General features: G+C 35.7%; 1 protein-coding gene across 1 annotated transcript in view; it reads right to left on the bottom strand.

The window, feature by feature from the left end:
* LOC136034085 (xaa-Pro aminopeptidase 1-like) overlaps window positions 1-19,892 on the bottom strand; it is a 127,969-nt gene that overhangs the window by 11,105 nt on the left and 96,972 nt on the right. Inside the window, exons 16-18 of the mRNA XM_065715213.1 lie at window positions 14,633-14,866; window positions 9,490-9,558; window positions 3,569-3,645 (exon numbers count right to left, since the gene is read on the bottom strand). Coding sequence (XP_065571285.1) covers window positions 3,569-3,645; window positions 9,490-9,558; window positions 14,633-14,866 — 380 coding nt within the window. The remainder of the gene's footprint in view (window positions 1-3,568; window positions 3,646-9,489; window positions 9,559-14,632; window positions 14,867-19,892) is intronic.

Here is a 19,892-nt window from a genome sequence, read left to right as displayed (position 1 = left end):
AAATCTAGGAGAGGGAAATTTATTTTCGATGAATTACCAAAGAAAGGTTTTTTCAATAAAAAAAAAAGAAAAAACGCATTTTTTGAAATGTATAGGGACAAAAGAATCTAGGAGAAGTAATTATCCACTCCTATATCCTATCCCAGGTGGTGTCCATTTTATTCACCCCTTTTGCTTGTTTGTCGTTTCACTGTTTAACTCGAATCTAAGCACAGGTTCTGCTCCAAGAGGAGCTAGTGAAGGCAGCTTTCAAAGTAAGTTGTGTTCCTTTCTGCTCTGTATTTTGTAGCAGAGTTCATCTTTTATCGATTCCATGGCTTAGCATTCTTCCAATAGACTAAATTTTTCTTAATTAAGCTTTAATTCATATATGCTTATACTCTAAGGCTTAAAATCATCTTATCAAACAGTTTGTGGTAACGAAATTGTAGTAACGAGCGACCCGGCTCAATAGTAACCAAAACTCTAAAAAATGGAATTTTAATACCAATAGCTACATCAAAAGAATTGTATTTTAATGTTGATTTTAAATATACAAGTTTCATCAAGTTTAGTCTTACCCATCAAAAGTTACGAGCCTAAGAAAATTTGCCATATTTTAGAAAATAGGAGGAAACATCCCCTAAAAGTCACAGAATCTTAACCAAAATCATACCGTCAGATTCAGCGTATCAGAGAACCCTATTGTTGAAGTTTAAAGCTCCTATCTACAAAAATTTGGAATTTTGTGTTTTTTGCCAGAAGGCAGATCACGGATGCGTGTTTATTTGTTTGTTTTTTTTTCCCAGAGTGATCGTATCGACCAAGTGGTCCTAGTATGTTGCTCATTCTAACGGAAATAAAAATTTCTAGTGCCCTTTTTAAGTCACCTAGGCTCCCTCCCACGCTAATTGTTTTACCAAAGTCAACGGATCAAAATTGTGAGATAGCCATTTTATTCAGCGTAGTTGAAAAACCTTGTAGCTATGTCTTTGGGGACGACTTACTCCCCCACAGTCCCCGTGAGAGGGGCTACAAGTTACAAACTTTGACCAGTGCTTACATATAGTAATGGCTATTGGGAAGTGTACAGACGTTTTCAGGAGGATTTTGTGGTGGGGGGAGGGGCTAAGAAGAGGGGGATATGGTGGGGGAGCTTTCCATCGAGGAATTTGTCATGGGCGAAGAAAATATCTATGAAGGGGGCGCAGGATTTTCTAGCATTATCTAAAAAAAAAAACAATGAAAAAATAAATATGAAAAAGTTTTTTCAACTGAAAGTAAGGACCAGCATTAAAACTTAAAACGATCAGAGATTATTATGCTTATGGAGGGTCCATCTCTTCCTAAATAGTTCGCTCTTTACGGTAAAGTATTTTTAGTAATTTCTACTATTTATTCTACAGCCTTTGTGATTCAGGGGTCAATCTTAAAGAATTGGGAAAAAATTAAATCTTCAGTGTAAAGAGTGAGGTATTAACGAGGGGGCAAACCCCCTCATACAAAAATATACGAATATAGAAGTTCGTTACGTAAGTTTATTTGTAAGTTATGTATATTTTTTACTAATAAAGACGTTCGTTGAAAATTAAAATTCTAGTTGCCTTTTTAAGTAACCGAAAAATTGATGTGCAACTAGGCCTCCTCTCCCACCCTTTTTCTCAAAATCGTTTGATCAAAACTAAGAGAAAGTCATTTAGCAAAAAAAAAATTAATACACGAATTTCGTTTTAATTGTTCATTTGCGGAGAGCCAAAATAGAAACATGAATTAATTCAAAAACGTTCGGAAATTAAATAAAAAAAAGTTTTTTTTTAACTGAAAGTAAGGAGCAACATTAAAACTTAAAGCGAACAGAGATTGCTCCGTGTATGAAAGGTGCTGTTCCTCTCTCAACGTCCCGCTCTTTACGCTAAAGTTAATTACTCTTTAATAAAGTAAAATTGAGAGAAAGAGTCAAACTTTAGCGTAAAGAGCGGGGCGTTGAGAAGGGAACAGCCAGTTTAATACACGGAGTAATTTCTGTTTGTTTCAAGTTTTAATGTCGCTCCTTACTTTCATTTACTTTCATAATTTCTCTTCTACCATGAAAAATTCCTCCAAGGGAAGATCCTCCCACGTAGCGCCTCCCCTGAACACCCAAAAATCACCCCCCAACCAAAAATCATCCTGAAAAGGTCTGTATACTCCCAAATAATCATTACTGTACGTAAACGCTGGTCAAAGTTTGTAACTTGCAGTCCCTCCCATGGGGACTGTGGGGGAGTAAGTGAACCCCAAAAGACATAGTTATTATGTTTTTTGACTATGCTGAACAAAATGGCTATCTCAAAATTTTGATCCGTTGGCTTTGGGAAAGACATGATTGTGGGAGGGGGCCTAGGTACCCTCCAATTTTTTTGGTCACTTAAAAAGGGAACTAGAACTTTTAATTTCCGTTAGAATGAGCCCTTTTGCGACATTCTAGGACCACTTGGTCGGTACGTTAACCCCTGGGAAAAAAACAAACAAACAACCAAACAAATAAACACGCACCCGTGATCGGTCTTCTGGCAAAAAATACTAAATTCCACATTTTTGTAGATAAGACCTTGAAACTTCTACAGTATGGTTCTCTGATACGCTGAATGCGATGGTGTGATTTTCGTTAAGATTATATGATTTTTAGGGGGTGTTATATGATTTTAGTTCGTTAAGATCGTCTGACTTTTAGAGGGGGTTTCCCCTATTTTGCAAAACAAGGCAAATTTTCTCAGGCTCGTAAGTTTTGATTAGTAAGACTAAATTTGATGAAACTTATATATTTAAAATCAGCATAAAAATTCGATTCTTTTGATATATCTATTGGTATCGAAATTCTGTTTTTTAGAGTTTTGTTTACTCTTGAGCCGGGTCGCTCCTTACTACAGTTCGTTACCACGAACTGTTTGAAAATCATTCGTAAAAAATTGAAAGTTCTAGTTGCCTCTTTAAGTAACCAAAAAATAGGAGGGCAACTAGGCTTCCTCCCCCGCTCTTTTTTTCTCAAAATCATTCAATCAAAACTATGAGAAAGCCATTTAGCCCCAAAAAAAATGCAAATTTCGAAACGAACAGAAATTACTTCGTATATGAAAGGGGCTGCTTCCTCATCAACGCCCCGCTCTTTACGCTAAAGCTTTTTACTGTTTTAAAAAGAAGAGTTGAGAGAAAGAGTTAAACTTTAGCGTAAAGAGCGGGGCGATGATGATTAAGCAGCCCCTTTCATATACGAAGTAATTTCTGTTCGCTTTAAGTTTTAATGTCGCTCCTTACTTTCAGTTTAAAAAAAACTCGTTTTTTTTTATTTAATCGTATGTAAGGAAGGATGTAATATCCCTTTTATCTGAATACATTTAATGCCCTAAATTCCAAAGGTAAAAAGCTGATTTATTAAATTCTTCTTTTACGTGGCGAAATCGTGTTTTTGATAAATGAAACCATCTATCTACTATGGAAAATGGGGGAAAAAATTTCTAAACCAAAAGGAAAACAAGGTCTAGGACCCAAATAAGACAAAAATAAAAAATGTGTAAAGGGGATGTTGATTAAAGTAAAGCTACATACTTACCGTTGTGTTTTTCTTCACTACTCTAACAATATTTTCTAGACGTATTCCGAAATTTCCATCTTCGTAATATCCCGGCTCTATAATAAAATAAAAAAAAATTGTTTGTAGAACAATTTTCAAAAAAAATTATTTATGAAGTTAAACACTTCAATTACTTTGAAGCTATTCAGTATAGACCTGGATATGAAACATATCCATTTCTTATTCTAAAAGAAATCCAGCAGCAAACAGTAGGCTATTACCAATTTTCATGTTAGACTGTCATTTCAACCTAAATAAGAAATGATGTCAATCTTTATTTAATGGTAATAAGCATTATCTGTTTTGCAACCAATTTTTGCTTTTGCTAGATTTAAGTGAGAGATACATCCTTTTTGCCTGAAAAAAAATGATACCAAAGAATGAGTATTTTTCTTTCTAGTTGTTTTTTCGAACTGAATTAAATGAAAAACATGTCCTTTTCTCCTAAAAATGGAAACATACAGTGACTTCTAATACTTTTAAATTTTATGATAAACCATTGGGTTGTTTTTCATTTTTATTTCTCTCTTTTTGATCAGTTTTTCAAGCTTTGGACTTTTCCCCATTTTCAATTGGTTTCTAGTTTAATTTGGATAATGTATTTTCACTTACTTTCAGTTTAACTTGTGTCTTTTAATTTGGCATTGACATGTGAATAAATACTATTTACCTTTAAAAGGGATTGGCTTTAAAGGGAAAACTAAATTTGGATAAACACTCGAACAAAACTTAGATTTTTATTATGGCTGGAAGTGTCAATCCGACAGAAAACAAAGTCTTTCGTAACTTTTTACTTTAGCCTATTTTTAGTTCCTTTTTAGATGCAGCTTATATTTTCCATCGATTTTTCCTTTCAAACTTTTTTAGCTTTTGTGTATATTAGATGAAATTTGATTTCACTCAAATCGATAATGTTTAAATAAATTAGAAAAAATTCAGGCTTTCATACCCTACCTTTTTTACAACCGAAGCTATTGTTTGCAAATTAATTTAGTCCTTATTCCTTTTTGTTATGAGAAGTCCTTGTCTGAATTTTTGAAAATATTGGAATAAAGTTAAAGGCAAATATATTTGCGCAATCCAACACCTCCTGGCTAGACATATTTATAGAATTTGTCCATTCAACGGTACCACTTTCTTTTTGTCACATTCCGTCTCTCTCTCTCTCTCTCTCTCTCTCTCTCTCTCTTCCTCCCTTTTTTCTTCTCTCATTAAAACTGAGTAAGACACACAATACTGCACTAGCATTAGTTTACATAGGCAGCTAGTTGAAAAGCGTTGTAGTGCCATTGAAAAAGGAGAAAATTGAAAACATTGCAGTATAGTACAAAAATAAAATTCTTTTTAAAATTTATGATAGTTTTTTAATAGAAAACACTTCAGACTCCAATTTTACATGCCAAAATAAAGCAAAACTTGATTAGTTCAAGCACAAATAAAACAAAAGATGAACAAGAAGTACCAAAAATGTACAAAAGCTAGTAAAGGGCTACACGAAAAAAAAATTGAACTACAACAACACAAACAAAATACTCAGCACTCAACCAAGAAACATCAGAAGGCTACCAAATAGAAATCTTAAATAGAAAATATCAGAGTAAGAAAGCAAAAACTCATTTAAAACAGTCATTGTTGTCAATAAATATTAGAAACTCAGACTAAGAGCTGACTTGGGGAAGATTTCTTATAATCTTGTATTTCTTATAATCATGGTTACAGCGATGGATGCATAATTAGTAAGGATTCGGAATTCAAAGCTAACCGATGATCAGAAAACAATAATGAGGCTTTGTACAACTTATACCTGAAGAGAGTCCTTTTCAATTAAGCAAAATTAGTCACTATGTTTTTAATCCTTGCAAGAGAATATACGTGTTTTTGTTTTTTTCTTTTTGCACCGGTGGTTAGATAGAAGGAGCTGCAATGTACAAGGAGACACTTTCTTCTGAGAGAATTTTAAAAGTCTTCAGCTTTTTTTGTAACCGATATGTATAACTATGGTTTTAGATTTGTCAAACTGGATCTATTGCTACAAACTGAGTTTAAATACCTCATTTGGTTCTTAGCATCGAAACATATCTGAATCTGAAGTTTCTTCATCTGATCAAACAGTTCGTGGTAACGAACTGTAGTAAGGAGCGACCCGGCTCAATAGTAAACGAAACTCTAAAAAACGGAACTTCGATGCTAAAAGATATATCAAAAGAATCGGATCTTTATGCTGATTTCAAATATATAAGTTTTATCGAATTTAGTCTATGTCATCCAAAGTTACGAGCCTGAGAAAATTTGCCTTATTTTGGAAAATAGGGGGAAACACCCCCTAAAAGTCATACGATCGTAACGAAAATCACACCATCGCATTGAGCGTATCAGAGAATCCTATAGAAAAAATTTGAAGGTCCAATCTACAAAAATGTGGGATTTCGTATTTTTTGCCAGAAGACTAATCACGGGAGCGTGTTTATTTGTTTGTTAGTTTGTTTTTTGTTTTTTTTTTTCCCAGGGGTCATCGTATCGACCAAGTGGTCGTAGAGTGTTGCAAAAGGGCTCATTCTAATGGAAATGAAAAGTTCTAGTGCCTTTTTTAAGTGACCGAAAAATTTGGAGGGCACCTAGGCCTCCTCCCACGCTCATTTTTTTCCCAGAGTCAACGGATCAAAATTTTGAGATTGCCATTTTATTCCGCTTAGTCGAAAACCATAATAACTATATCTTTGGGGATGACTTACCCCCCACAGTCCCTGAAGGAGGGGCTGCAAGTTACTAACTTTGACCAAAAGTTATATGAGGGGTTCTAAAAATACTTTAGCATAAAGAGCGAGGTATTTAGAAGGAGATAAATACCTCGCTCTTTATGCTAAATTATTGTTAGTAGTTTCAGCTATTTATTCTACGGCCTTTCTGATTCAGGGGTCATTCTTAAGAAATTGGGACAAAACTTAAGATTTAGTGTGAAGAGCGAGGTATTAACGAGGGGACAAACTCCCTCATATATATAATCGAAAATATAAGAATATAAAAGTTTGTTACGTAAGTTAATTCTTAAGTTACGTATATTTTTTACTAATAAAAACGTTCGTTAAAAATTAAAAGTTCTAGTTGCCTTTATAAGTAACCGAAAAAATTGGAGGGCAACATGGCCCCCTTCCCCACCCCTTATTCCTCAAAATCGTCTGATAAAAACTAAGAGAAAGCCATTTAACCAAAAAAAGAATTAATAGCAGATTTCATTTTTAATAATTTATGTACGGAGAGCCAAAATCAGAGATGCATTAATTCAAAAACTTTCAGAAATTAAATAAAAAAAAACAAGTTTTTTGAAATGAAAGTAAGGACCGACATTAAAACTTAAAACGAACAGAAATTACTCCTTATATGAAAGGGGCTTTTCCCCCTCGACACCCCGCTCCTTGCGCTAAAGTTTGACTCTTTCTCGCAACTCTTACTTTTTAAAACAATAAAAAACTTTAGCGTAAAGAGCGGGGTATCGAGGAGGAATGGCCCTTTTCATATAAGGAGTAATTTCTGTTCGTTTTAAGTTTTAATGTCGCTCCTTACTTTCATTTCAAAAAACTTGTTTTTTTTTTATTTAATTCTTCTTAAATATTCCAAAGGTTTGAGTAGATGTTTCTCCTTATAAAAATGATTAAATAAAAAAACAATTGTTTTTTTAAAGAAAAGTAAGGAGTGACACTAAAAATTAAAACGAACAGAAAATACTCCGTATATGAAAGGGGCCTCAACGCCCCGCTCTTTACACTAAAGTTTGACTCTTTCTCTTAATTCTACTTTTTAAAACAGTAACAAACTACTTTAGTTAAACTACTTTAAGTTTAACTACTTTAGGTTAAAAAAACTTGTTTTTATTTAATTTCTGAACGTTTCTGAATTAATGCATGTTTTGATTTTTGCTCTCCGCACACAAATAATTAAAACAAAATTTGTATATTATTTTTTTTTTGGCTAAATGGCTTTCTCGTAGTTTTAATCGCAAGATTTTGAGAAAAAGGGAGCGGTGGAGGAGGCCTAGTTGCCATCCAATTTTTTTATTACTTAAAAAGGCAACTAGAACTTTTAATTTTTTACGAACATTTTCATTAGTTAAAAATATACGTAATTTACGAATTATGTAAAAAACTTCTATATTCGTATGTTTTTATTACGTATATGGGGGGTTCACCCCCTTGTCAATACCTCACTCTTTACACTAAAACTTGAATTTTGTCCCAATTCCTTAAGAATGACCCCTGAGTCCCAAAGGCCGTAGAATAAATAGTTGAAATTACTAAAAAATACTTTAGCGTAAAGAGCGAGGTATTAGGAGGAGGTGAACCCCTCATATGCGTAATAATTTCAGTTCGTTTTAAGTTTTAATGCTGCTCATTTCATAATTTTTTTTTCATTTTTTAAAAATAATGCTAGAAAATCCTGCGCCACCTTCGTTGAAATTCTCTTCCCCCATGACAAAAACCTCCATGGAAAGATCCTCCCACGTAACCAACCTCCTCAATTTCTCCGCCCCCCCAACCAAAATGATTTCCCTGAAAACGTCTGTAGCCTACACTTTCCAATAGCCAATAGTATATGTAAACAATGGTCAAAGTTTGTAACTGGCAGCCCCTCCCATGGGAACTGTGGGGGAGTAAGTCGTCCTCAAAGACATAGTCATTAGGTTTTTTGACTATGGTGAATAAAATAGTTATCTCATAATTTTGATCCGTTGACTTTGGGGGGGAAATGAGCGTGGGAGGGGGCCTAGGTGCCCTCCAATTGTTTTTGGTCACTTAAAAAGGGCACTAAAACTTTTAATATCCATTAGAATGAGCCCTCTCGCGACATTCTAGGACCACTGAGTTGATACGATCACCCCTGGGAAAAAACAACAAATAAACACGCATTCGTGTTCTGGCAAAAAATATAAAATTCCACATTTTTGTAGATAGGAGCATGAAACTTCTACAATAGGGTTCTCTGATTTGCTGAATTTGATAGTGTAATTTTCGTTAAGATTGTATTACTTTTAGGGGGTGGTTCCCCTATTTTCTAAAATAAGGCAAATTTTCTCAGGCTCGTCACTTTTGATAGGTAAAACTAAACTTGATGAAATTTATTAGTACGTTTTTTAGACTAAATAAAAACTGTTCTAAGAATTAAAACAGAGAACACCTCGATCATACGAAATATATCGAAAAATATGTAAAAGGTAAAGGTAAAGAATTCGGCATAGGACATTACAATCCCTACCGACGGTGCTGATCTCCGTTTCTCGGCCCTTCAGTCAGGAAGTGCAATGGGGGATTGGGGGGCCAACTATCCTGTGGTTTCGCACGCCCTTTTTGTTTACCTTCTCCAATTTCTCCAGGTACCCATTTAGAGCTGGGTTGACTCTGGCTGAGCTTACAGAGTCACGCCACTGACCTCCATCCCAAACTAAATAATTGGGTCGATAAATATGACTCGTTTTATTCTCTACAATTATTTTTTAAAAATGGAAATCAACATCCTTTGATGTCGGACTGTCAATTAGCGTATATAAGCTTAGTTTTGTTTTTCTGATTTATCTTATCTAGTTGCTAAATATCATTATCTAGTTTTGAAGCAAAAGTAAGGGTAGCTGAAATTTCTATACTTTTATTGTACAAATTTGTCCCGTTCATTTTGTTTCATTTAACAAAGCAACAACCATATATATGAGGTGGTGGTTTTAGGCTAGAATTTAGACACTGCAAACTCGATTACACCCATAGCATCCATCAACTACTAGCACACCCAGTTATCCCACTCACCAATTGACATGTAAGTACTTTCTACGTAGCCTTTGCCTAAGTCCAGAGCTAGAAAGATAGAAAAAAAAATTAGAAAGCAATTAATGCAGCTATTGAATCAATAAATTTTACCATCTGAGAAATAATAATTTTCTTCCAAAGAGCTCCTCTCTTCTCCTTCATCTCTCACTTGAATTGGACCTGTTAAAAAGGAAATAGTCTAATATTTGGTTTTACCATGATTTTAATAATAAATTTTACCATCTGAGAAATAATAATTTTCTTCCAAAGAGCTCCTTAAAAGATTTAATGATTTCGTCCTCTGGTAAATAATTCCTTTCAGCGAGATCTGGTACAGGTAAATTAATGGTCGGTTTTTTGTTTACCATATATTTTACTATCTAATGTACAATCATTTATTGGGTCACTGATGATGTATAAATTAGATTGAGAATGTGTAAGATTCTTACGAGATTTAATTCTCTTTGAATGAGATATTCATATGTTTTAGACTGACCTAAATTTACCATTTGATAAATAATAATGCATTTGATTATTTTTAATGTGTACATCAGACTGATATTTTAATAGGTTTTTGCAATATGTCAAGATTTTACAGGTTGCTAAATAGCCTTCGCCCATCTCCAACTGTTGGAAAACTCTTTTTAAGCTTAGTTCTAACTGATTACCAATATTTTTTCGTCTAGCGAAAATTGCATCGCCAAGACACAACAAGAGCTCATATGGCACTTGTGACGAGGCATGCAGAGCTAAGAGCCAAGAGATCATATCATATGTTAAATCACAGGATTTAAAATAATAGCTCAGAGTCACGATGTCCCTCTAAATATCAAAATTCATTAAAATCAGATCACCCGCTCGTATGTTATAAATACCTAATTTTTTCTCTCCCTTTAGCCCCCCAGATAGTCGAATTTGGGAAAACGACTTTATCAAGTCAATTTGTGCATCTCCCTGACACGCCTACCAATTTTCATCGTCCTAGCACGTCCAGAAGTACCAAACTCGCCAAATCACTGAACCCCTCCCCCCAAAGAGGGCGAATCCAGTACGGTTCCGTCAATCAAGTATCAAGGACATTTGCATATTCTATCCACCAAGCTTCATCCCGATTCCTCCACTCAAAGTGTTTTCCAAGGTTTCCCCCTCCAACTCCCCCCGATGTCAAAAGATCTGGTCGGGATTTGAAAAAAGAGTCCTGAGACATGAATTCCTTCTAAATATCAAATTTCATTAAGATCTGGTAACCTATTCGTAAGAGAAAAATACCCCAATTTTCACGTTTTCCAAGAATTCCGATTTCCCCCTTCAATCACCCCAATGTCACAGGATTTGGTCGGAATTTAAATTAGAGCTTTAAAGCACAAGATCCTTCTAAATATCCAATTTCATTAAGATCTGGTCACCCTTTCGTAAGTTACAAATACCTCAATTTTCAAAATTACCCCCCCCCCCCCGAACTCCACCAAAGAGAGCAGATCCGGTCCGGTTATGTCAGTCACGTATCTTAGACAGGTTTTTATTCTTCCCATCCAGTTTAATCCTGATCTAACCGCTTTAAGTATTTTCAAAGATTTCCAGTACCCCCCAGCTGCCCCCTCCGATTACGCTGGATCCTGTTGAGATTTAAAATAAGAGATCTGAGTTACGAGGTCCTTCTAAATATGAAATTTCATTAAGATCCGATCACTCCTTCGTAAGTTGAAAATACGTCATTTTTCAATTTTTTCAGAATTAAGCGGATCCGTTCCGATTATGTCAATCATGTATCTAGGACTTGTGTTTATTTTTCCCACCAAGTTTCATACCGATCCCTCCACTCTAAGTGTTTTCCAAGTTTTAGGTTTCCCCCTCCAAACTCCCCCCAATGTCACCAGATCTGGTCGGGATTTAAAATAAGAATTCTGAGACACGATATTCTTCTAAATATCAAATTTCATTGAGATTCGATCACCCACCTCATTTGTTCTAATTTTTCAGTATTAACCCCCCCCCCCCAACTGCCCCAAAGAGAGCGGATCCGTTCTGATTATGTCAATCATGTATCTAGGACTTGTGTTTATTTTTCCCACCAAGTTTCATACCGATCCCTCCACTCTAAGTGTTTTCCAAGTTTTAGGTTTCCCCCTCTCAACTCCCCCCCCCCCCCAATGTCACCAGATCTGGTCGGGATTTAAAATAAGAGCTCTGAGACACGATATCCTTCTAAATATCAAATTTCATTGAGATCCGATCACCCGTTTGTAAGTTAAAAATACCTCATCTTTTTAATTTTTCAGAGTTACCCCCCCCAACTACCACAAAGAGAGCGGATCCGTTCCGGTTATGTCAATCATGTATCTAGGACTTGTGCTTATCTTTCCAACCAAGTTTCATCCCAATCCCTCCACTCTAAGTGTTTTCCAAGATGTTAGGTTTCCCACTCCCAACTCCCCCTCCCCAATATCACCAGATCTGGTCGGGATTTAAAATATCAGCTCTTCAGTTTTTCTATTTTTTCCGAATTAACGGGCCCCCTCCCCCCAGATGGTCAAATCGGGAAACGACTATTTCTAATTTAATCTGGTCCGGTCCCTGATACGCCTGCCAAATTTCATCGTCCTAGCTTACCTGGAAGTGCCTAAAGTAGCAAAACCGCGACCGACAGACCGACAGAATTTGTGATGTCACTTGGTTAATACCAAGTGCCATAAAAAGTAAGAAGGATAAAACCGCTTAGCGAAGCGATATTTGAAAAAAATAGAAATGGATGTTAAACAAATTAATAACAAGCACTAGATCATATCCTATGTTGTATGATAGACGCTGCAAAGAATAAAAGGAAGAAGGTGGCAAAAACGCTTGAGGAATCAGGTAAAATTATGTATGGTATTTTGTTTAATTTTAGAAATGAGTAGTCTAGCTCTTAATACATAAAGGAAAATAACATCACGTTTATTATGGCAAGAGCACACTCATTCTTTCTTCATCTCTTGAAGCAAAAAAAAAGAGAATGCCATCAGAGGGAATTGCCAAGCGATCTTCGTTTCACCCCGTGAAATATTTTTTGCATTATGAGCATTATGATAAAATTTATGGTGTCAGGCAGCTCAAATTTTGGGCCATGCATATGCATACAACCAGTCAACTATTTGTCTAGGTTTTCTTCCTTGAGACATATCTCTTGAATTATCTTTTAAAGGAATTAACAAATGGGTTTTCAGGGATCCCCTGAAAACTAGGGGGCCCTAGGGAGACATGCATCAGTGCCAATTATATGATCTCTTATCTTCTATTCTAGGTAAAAGCTAAATAATGAAAAAAAAAACCCTTTTCAATGAAAGTAAAAACCAAAATTGGAACTAAATTTGAACAGCTATAATTCCAAATGTGAAGGATTTCGCCATTTCAACCCTTTCATTCCCCTATTCTTTTATTTAAACGTTTATTTATTTAAACGTTATTTATTATTAAGCTGAAATAAGAAGTGTTCTCAAATTACTATTTCGCTTTAGCGTAAATATCAGGGAGGCAGGGTTACAGTTCGTCATCACAAATTGCTTGATTTGAGCGTACCGATGTTTTATGCGTTTGCCGTAAGATAGAAAAATATTTTTAGTTAGCCTTTAAGACATCTATTGAATCAATAAATTATATATATATATATATATATATATATATATATATATATATATATATATATATATATATATATATATATATATATATATATATATATATATATGAATGAATATTCATTCAAAATGAATGTATTTTATAACCCATCAATAAACACAAAGGCATGGCGATAGAGTATCAAAAAGAAGAAAAAGAAATACACAGTCAAAAATAGGAACAAATATATACAAAATAAAAACACGAATAAACTAGACATTTCAAAAAAGTATACCACTCCTAGGGTGGCAATACTTTTTATAGGTGGCATATATATATATATATATATATATATATATATATATATATATATATATATATATATATATATATATATATATATATATATATATTGGATAGGTAGGATCGTGCAGGTTAGCATAAATACCCGAGGGCCAAAACCAAGTTCGGGCAAAAAATAAGTTCTGGGCTTATTTAATTGTTTTACATTGTTTTAATTTTTAATAGGCATATATTTCGGGGGTGATACCTGGTATGGGGATGCCATAGGGAATCTTCGGTAGGCACACCACTTGCCTGGGTAGGGAATTTAAAGTGCCGAAACCTTATAGGCAAGTGTGTATTTTCCTGATGAGCCTTTATGTTGGGTTGTCGCCCCTGAATCATTTGTCTTTTTTATTGTTTTATTATTTGGTAAATGACGACTTATACTTGCATACGACACCACTGCCTGTCCATGAATTTTTTCTTTACAGTTGATTGACTATGGCTATACTGTTTGATCTATGTAATTGGATGGATGAGTAGGGTTAAGGCCTCATTCAAGTACTGATCTATATTAATTACTAAAGTAGGAAAACAGTCTTCCTATCTCCTTCTGTCTTTCTTCTTTTTTTTCTTGTTTTAAATGGTGTATGTTTATTTCTGTGTTTGTGCTGTAATCCACGGCTATGGGCTGTGGATGGTCAAATGTGTGAGCATTCATCTTCAGAAAAGTAAAACGGTTCTCATGGATGATACATTTCATTGCATAATTTCTATCACATTTAAATTCAATTTTGAACGAATAGAATTCCAGTTTCTGAAACTGTACAAATTTTAACGTGATAATAGTTTTTGCTGAGCAGCCATAAAATTGATAAATTTTGAATATTTAGAACCAAAATAGATTTTTCATTATATTGCTGCGTATATTGTAATCAAAAGTTTGTCTTTAGTTTCAGTTTTTATTTGATACATCGCACTGTAAAGTTTGTTACTACGGACTGTTTGATCTAACGCTCTCTTGAACTTGAGGACGCCTACTACTTCCTCTTTCGACCCTCGTTTTCACACTCAGTTTTAATTGGTGTATCAAAATATGCCGAGAATAATAATCATCCCTGAAAAACTGCACCCTCTAAGCATTTAGGTAGCCTCCTGGAACTCCACTTCTCTGAAGCAGCACCGTTTAATTATTACCTGGGGAAATTTTTGACACTGAAGTCCACATATACTTTACTAGCTAGAATAAAAATTTGATTCAGGAAGGCAAAATTTACTTTATTTTATTTTATTACAGAGAATTGATGACCTACTTGTAATAATATTATAATGGCAAGAGTTTTGCCCTACCTTCTATCGAAGCTAAAGATCTTACCTTCATGGACGCTTAGAAAAGCGCCAATTCCATGTCCTGTCCCATGTCTGTAATCTAAACCTGCACTGTAAAGTGGTGCCCTTGCAATGATGTCTACATCTTTGTCAGTTGTTCCCTCGGGGAATGTTAAAAGTCCCAAATCTATGTGTCCCATCAATACTCTAGTGTAAGTTTCTTTATGCCATTCAGTTGGCTTACCATAATGCAGTGTCCTAGTTACATCAGTTGTACCATCTGAAAAACCAGAAGCTACAGAAGTCATGTAACTAAAATACTTCTGAATCCTGTGATTGGCTTAAGATTTCACATAGTCAATCCAATTAGATTCTTGAAGGTGGGACCATTCAAATTTGCTTGGTTTTTAGAATCGATTAGATTTGTTTTTCTAATATATGATAAACAAATGAAATCTTAAGCACACAGAAATACGTCATCAAGGCCATATTTAGACAATGGATTAAGAAGCTTTAACCCTCACCTGAAATTAATGCTTTTCCAACTTGCAGAAACGTAATAAAAATTCATGAAAAAAACATTTGGTACGTTTTTAAAAGTTTGATAGTACCCTTTAATTTATATTTTATTATTACATCACAAGAAACCGAGCTCTATGTTTTTCTGTGATTTAAAACTCACTCTTTGTTGGGAGTGTTTCTAATAGGTTACCTTTTAAACAGTGAACATTCAAAAACTACCCCTCTTGGCTAAATAAGACTGTTATTGTGTTAAAAGTCCCTTTGATTTACTGCTGTACGCCAACAAAAATGTATGTTTTTCCATCAGTGCAGTAGATTTGTAATGTAAAGAGTTATAATTGTGTTTATTAATAAAGTATCGTATCTCTGTCATTCCAAAAACCTACATTTAGCCCAAGAGTTGAGGGTAGAGAAAACTTAGAGCAATGAAAACTAAGCGATCAAATTATCTTTTTATATCAGCTCTTCTATGTAAGGGAGTCGATCAGTTAGAAGACGAGAAAATACCTATTTTTCTTTTATTTGGGAAGAGGGTCAATTTGAACTTTGGAGTCTAGTAACAAGTAGCCTTTGAAGGAGGATGTATGCCTTATAAATTTTATGCTACCATTTTTTGCTACTTCTAAAATACTGGAAAATTTCCTTGTTTTGGATTTTTTTTTTGTTTCTTTGCTGTTTACTGTTTTTTGCCTATTATTTATTTTTCATTTATTTTCGTTTATTTTTTCTCTAGCTTGTCACAATATACCGTTGGTCTTTAATATAATTAGTATTTTCAGACCAATCAAACATGTCATGGTAACGAATTGTGCGTAAGGAGTGGCTCGGCTCAATAGTAACCAAAACTGTAAAAACGGAAATTTGATATCAATAGATACATCAAAAGAATCAGCTTATTATGCTGATTCCAAATATATAAGATCCATCAAGTTAGTATTACCTCATCAAAAGCCACGAGCCAGAAAAAATGTGCTTGATTTTCAAAATAAGGGGAAACACCCCCTAAAATTCAAGTAATCTTAATGAAAATCAAACCATTAGGTTTTTCGTACCAGAGAACTCTATTATAGAAGTTTAAAGCTCATTCATACAAAAATGTGGATTTATGCTAGAATTTCCAGAAGAAATATCACTGATGAGTGTTTATTTGCTTGTTTGTTTGTTTTTTCTCCAGAGGTGGTCGTATTGAAAAAATAGTCCTAGAAGAAAGGATAAGAGAGCATTTGAACGGAAATTAAAATATTTAGTGTCCTTTTTAAGTGATCAAAAAGATTGGAGGGTAAATTGCCCCCCTCCTACACCCCTTTCTTCCCCAAAGTCATCTCGTGAAAATATTGATACAGCCATTTTGTTCAGTCTTGCTGAAAGAGCAGATAACTTTGTCTTTAGGGGTAAAATGACCCCCCCCCCAACAGTCCCGGGAGAGATGCCTGTAAGCTAGGAAATTGTAGTGACGGCATAATTACTTTGAGAGATACTTACTGCCTTTAAATCCCGACCCCAACACTTGTTTTAAGAAACTTCTTCAAGACAGGTATTATTAATTTTCTTGAAGACACAGGTGCTTGTTACGTAATAGAGAATGTTTCCTAAGAGATGCAGGTATCTGATACATAATAGGAGATGTTTCTAAGAGATACATTTGGCTATTACGCAATAGGGTTTGTTTACTTTTAGTTTTTACGTATTTATTATTATTATTAATTTATTACCCGTAAAAAACGGAAAAGACGGAGTATATAAAAGAAAAAGAAATAAAAGCACAAAAATTTAAATACACTTCCACTAAAAATATTATAAAATAACACTAGTCCAGGGGTGGTTAGCTCTTAAAACATTGGTACTGAATTTGGAGATTCTTCTCTCTATGGCCATGGAAGGGTTGGTGACCTTATATTTCCTGGAGATGTCGCCATTGCTGTGCCACAAAGGGAGACGCAGGAGAAACTTAGCATATCTGTAAAATGCGCTGCAAATGGCTTTCTTTTTGGTATCTGTGAATATTTTCCAGAAGGGAACCAAAGCAAGCCGATGAGGGGTAGTAAAAGCATTGTATAGCCGGGCAAGGAGAGGACATTTGAAACGATACTTATTGGCAACAAGTAATCCGTAAGACGCTCGTAGACGGGAACAGAAAATATGGTTTGTATACTTCAGTTGTTACGTAATAGGGTATTATTTACTTTTGGTTGTTATGCAATAGGGAATGTTTTCTGAGAGATGCAGAAGTCTGTTATATTATTTACTTATAAAACCAGCGAAGACCAGGAAAAAACCTTCAAAGCTCATTAGTGGAGAAACCGTCAAGACGCTGGATGCTAGAAATTCCACCGGGGCCTAAGCAAACAATTCAACTGGGGCCCCTAACAACCTTCTAACCGGGGGAGGGGGCCCCTAGTAGTCAATTCCAATAGGATCCCAGCAACCAGTTGCAACGGGGGTCTTAGAGGTCAATTTCAATGGAGGCCCTAGCATCCAATTCCAACAGGACCCTAGCAACTGATTCCAACGGGACCCTGGCAACCAATTCAAACGGCGCACTAGCATCCAATTCCATCGGGTACCAAGCATCCAATTTCAACGGGCCCTTAACCTGACCTACCCGCCAGGGGGGTCTAGGATCCAATTTTACTGGTCCCAAGCATCCAATTTCAATGAGGGGCTAGCATTCGATTCTAACAGGGGCCCTAGCAACCAACTCCAAGGGACCCTAGTGACCAATTCCAACGAGGACTAGTATCAAATTTCATTGATGCCCAAGAATTCAGTTTCACTGGGCCCCTAACCCCTGGGAGGGGCTTTCATTAGATTTCACCGGGGGTCCTAGCCCCAATTCCAAGGGGGCCTAGCAGTCACTTCTAACGGGGAGGCCTAGCAGCCATTCCAACTAGGACCCTCTAGCAGTCAATGCCGACGGGCCCCTGGCATCCAATTCAACCTAGACTCTAGCATCCAATTTTAACGGGCCTTTAGAAACCATTTCTGATGGCGCCACTAGTCAAATAGGTTTCCCCCGGTTGTAACTGAGAACTAGACCTACGTTGCCTGGGCAACGTGAAGTGTTGCGGCAACCTTTGTCCGGCTTTGCCGATTAAAGTGTTGCGAGAGCAACACTTTGGTTTTGTTTCTTCGCTATCGGTTAAATGCTGAAGTTGTCAAAACTATCAAAGCTTTCAAAACGGCATATTCAAAGAAGAACACAATCAGTAATCACATGATCAAATTCTTCAGCGTTGAAAAAACAACAGCAAAAGAATATCGGAAAAAGGGACTAAATTGAGTTTGCAGCCAGTTGAACTTTATCCTTTTCAATCGAAGACATCGTGACGGATGGAAACTTGGAACATTATCTTATATAATCTAGTTGGTATTATAAAGCTATCTGTAACTTTTCAGGATCAAATACCGTAGATGTGCACCAATTTGCACAAATTTGTAGCCCCTCATGAACCTCCTCTAGCAACCCATTCTTGCTTCCAAGTCCCTCTTCCGTGAGAGACAAAGAATAACACAATCAGTAATCAGATGATCAAAGGCTATTCCTCAGGGTTGAAAAAAAAAATGGAAGAAGGGAGTAAATTGACTTTGCAGCCAGTTGAACTTTATCCTTTGCACACCATAGGCTCTGGCTCGAGGACAAGCAAAAATCATCCTTTTTGGCCCCAGGCAAGAGTCGTACGGAGCTTTCCAAAATATAATGTCATATTCATCAATCCGGCCCGAGGTCCACACTAACAGCCGATTATTACTTACTAGGCCCCTAAATGTCACTTTGCAGCCGGTTGAACTTTATCCTTTTCAATCGTAGACATCGTGATGGATGGAAACTTGGAACATTATCTTATGTAATCTAGTTGGTATTATAAAGCTATCTGTAACTTTTCAGGATCAAAATACCATCAGGGACCCATAAATTTCCTGTAATGACTCGCCATCCAGGATCGCTTATTATTGGATGGCGAGTCATTACAGGAAATTTATGGGTCCCTGATTCCATAGATGTGTACCAATTTGCACAAATTTGTAGCCCCTCGTGAGCCTCCTCTAGCAACCGATTCTTACTTACAAGTCCCTCTCCCGGGATATACATCCAAGTTCACCGGAAACAAATAATGGGTACACCAACTAGCAAAAGTTCCAAACCCCTTGTCGCTGAAGTCATTGTAGCCTAACAGCCGATTATTACTTACAACTCCCCTACATGTCTTACAATCGGGAACCAAGTTGTTCTTACCATCAATTACACCAGAAACAGATAATAGGTACACCAATCAGCAAAAGTTGCAAACCCCTCATTGCCAAAGATGATTATAAGCTAATAATCGACTGTTGCTTGGAAGTCCCCTACATATCTCACAATTGGTATCGGCCTATTTTTGGTTCAAGTGTGTACCTTACCACTGAAGTTGTCAACCCCTTGAAACTTTCAAACTGGTGTATGTCATGAAGGAATTTTTGTAACAAAAAATGGATGACATATACTTTGATCAGCTCATCAAGGTCTATCGATTGTCATTGAAAAAAAAAATTCTATCTGTCTTAGTTCAAAAGTTGACTTTTTTGCCGGAGGTCAACTTTCTAACACCATCACTTAGAAAGGAGCAAAGGATAAGCTCTAATTTCTTTAGCAATGAGAGAACTTTTAAAGTTTAAGAGGTATATCTGATACCATTTCTCTATTGCAATCCCAAGTAGAAAAAAAAGAATGGTAAAGTCAGCTGAAATCACGAACAGAAATGGCTAGAAACAATAGATGGCAGCACTTTCGGACCCGTGGGAAAATC

Source organism: Artemia franciscana, chromosome 2 (assembly GCF_032884065.1).
Source record: "Artemia franciscana chromosome 2, ASM3288406v1, whole genome shotgun sequence".
Taxonomy (NCBI): domain Eukaryota; kingdom Metazoa; phylum Arthropoda; class Branchiopoda; order Anostraca; family Artemiidae; genus Artemia; species Artemia franciscana.
This window is presented reverse-complemented; position numbering and strand designations above follow the sequence as displayed.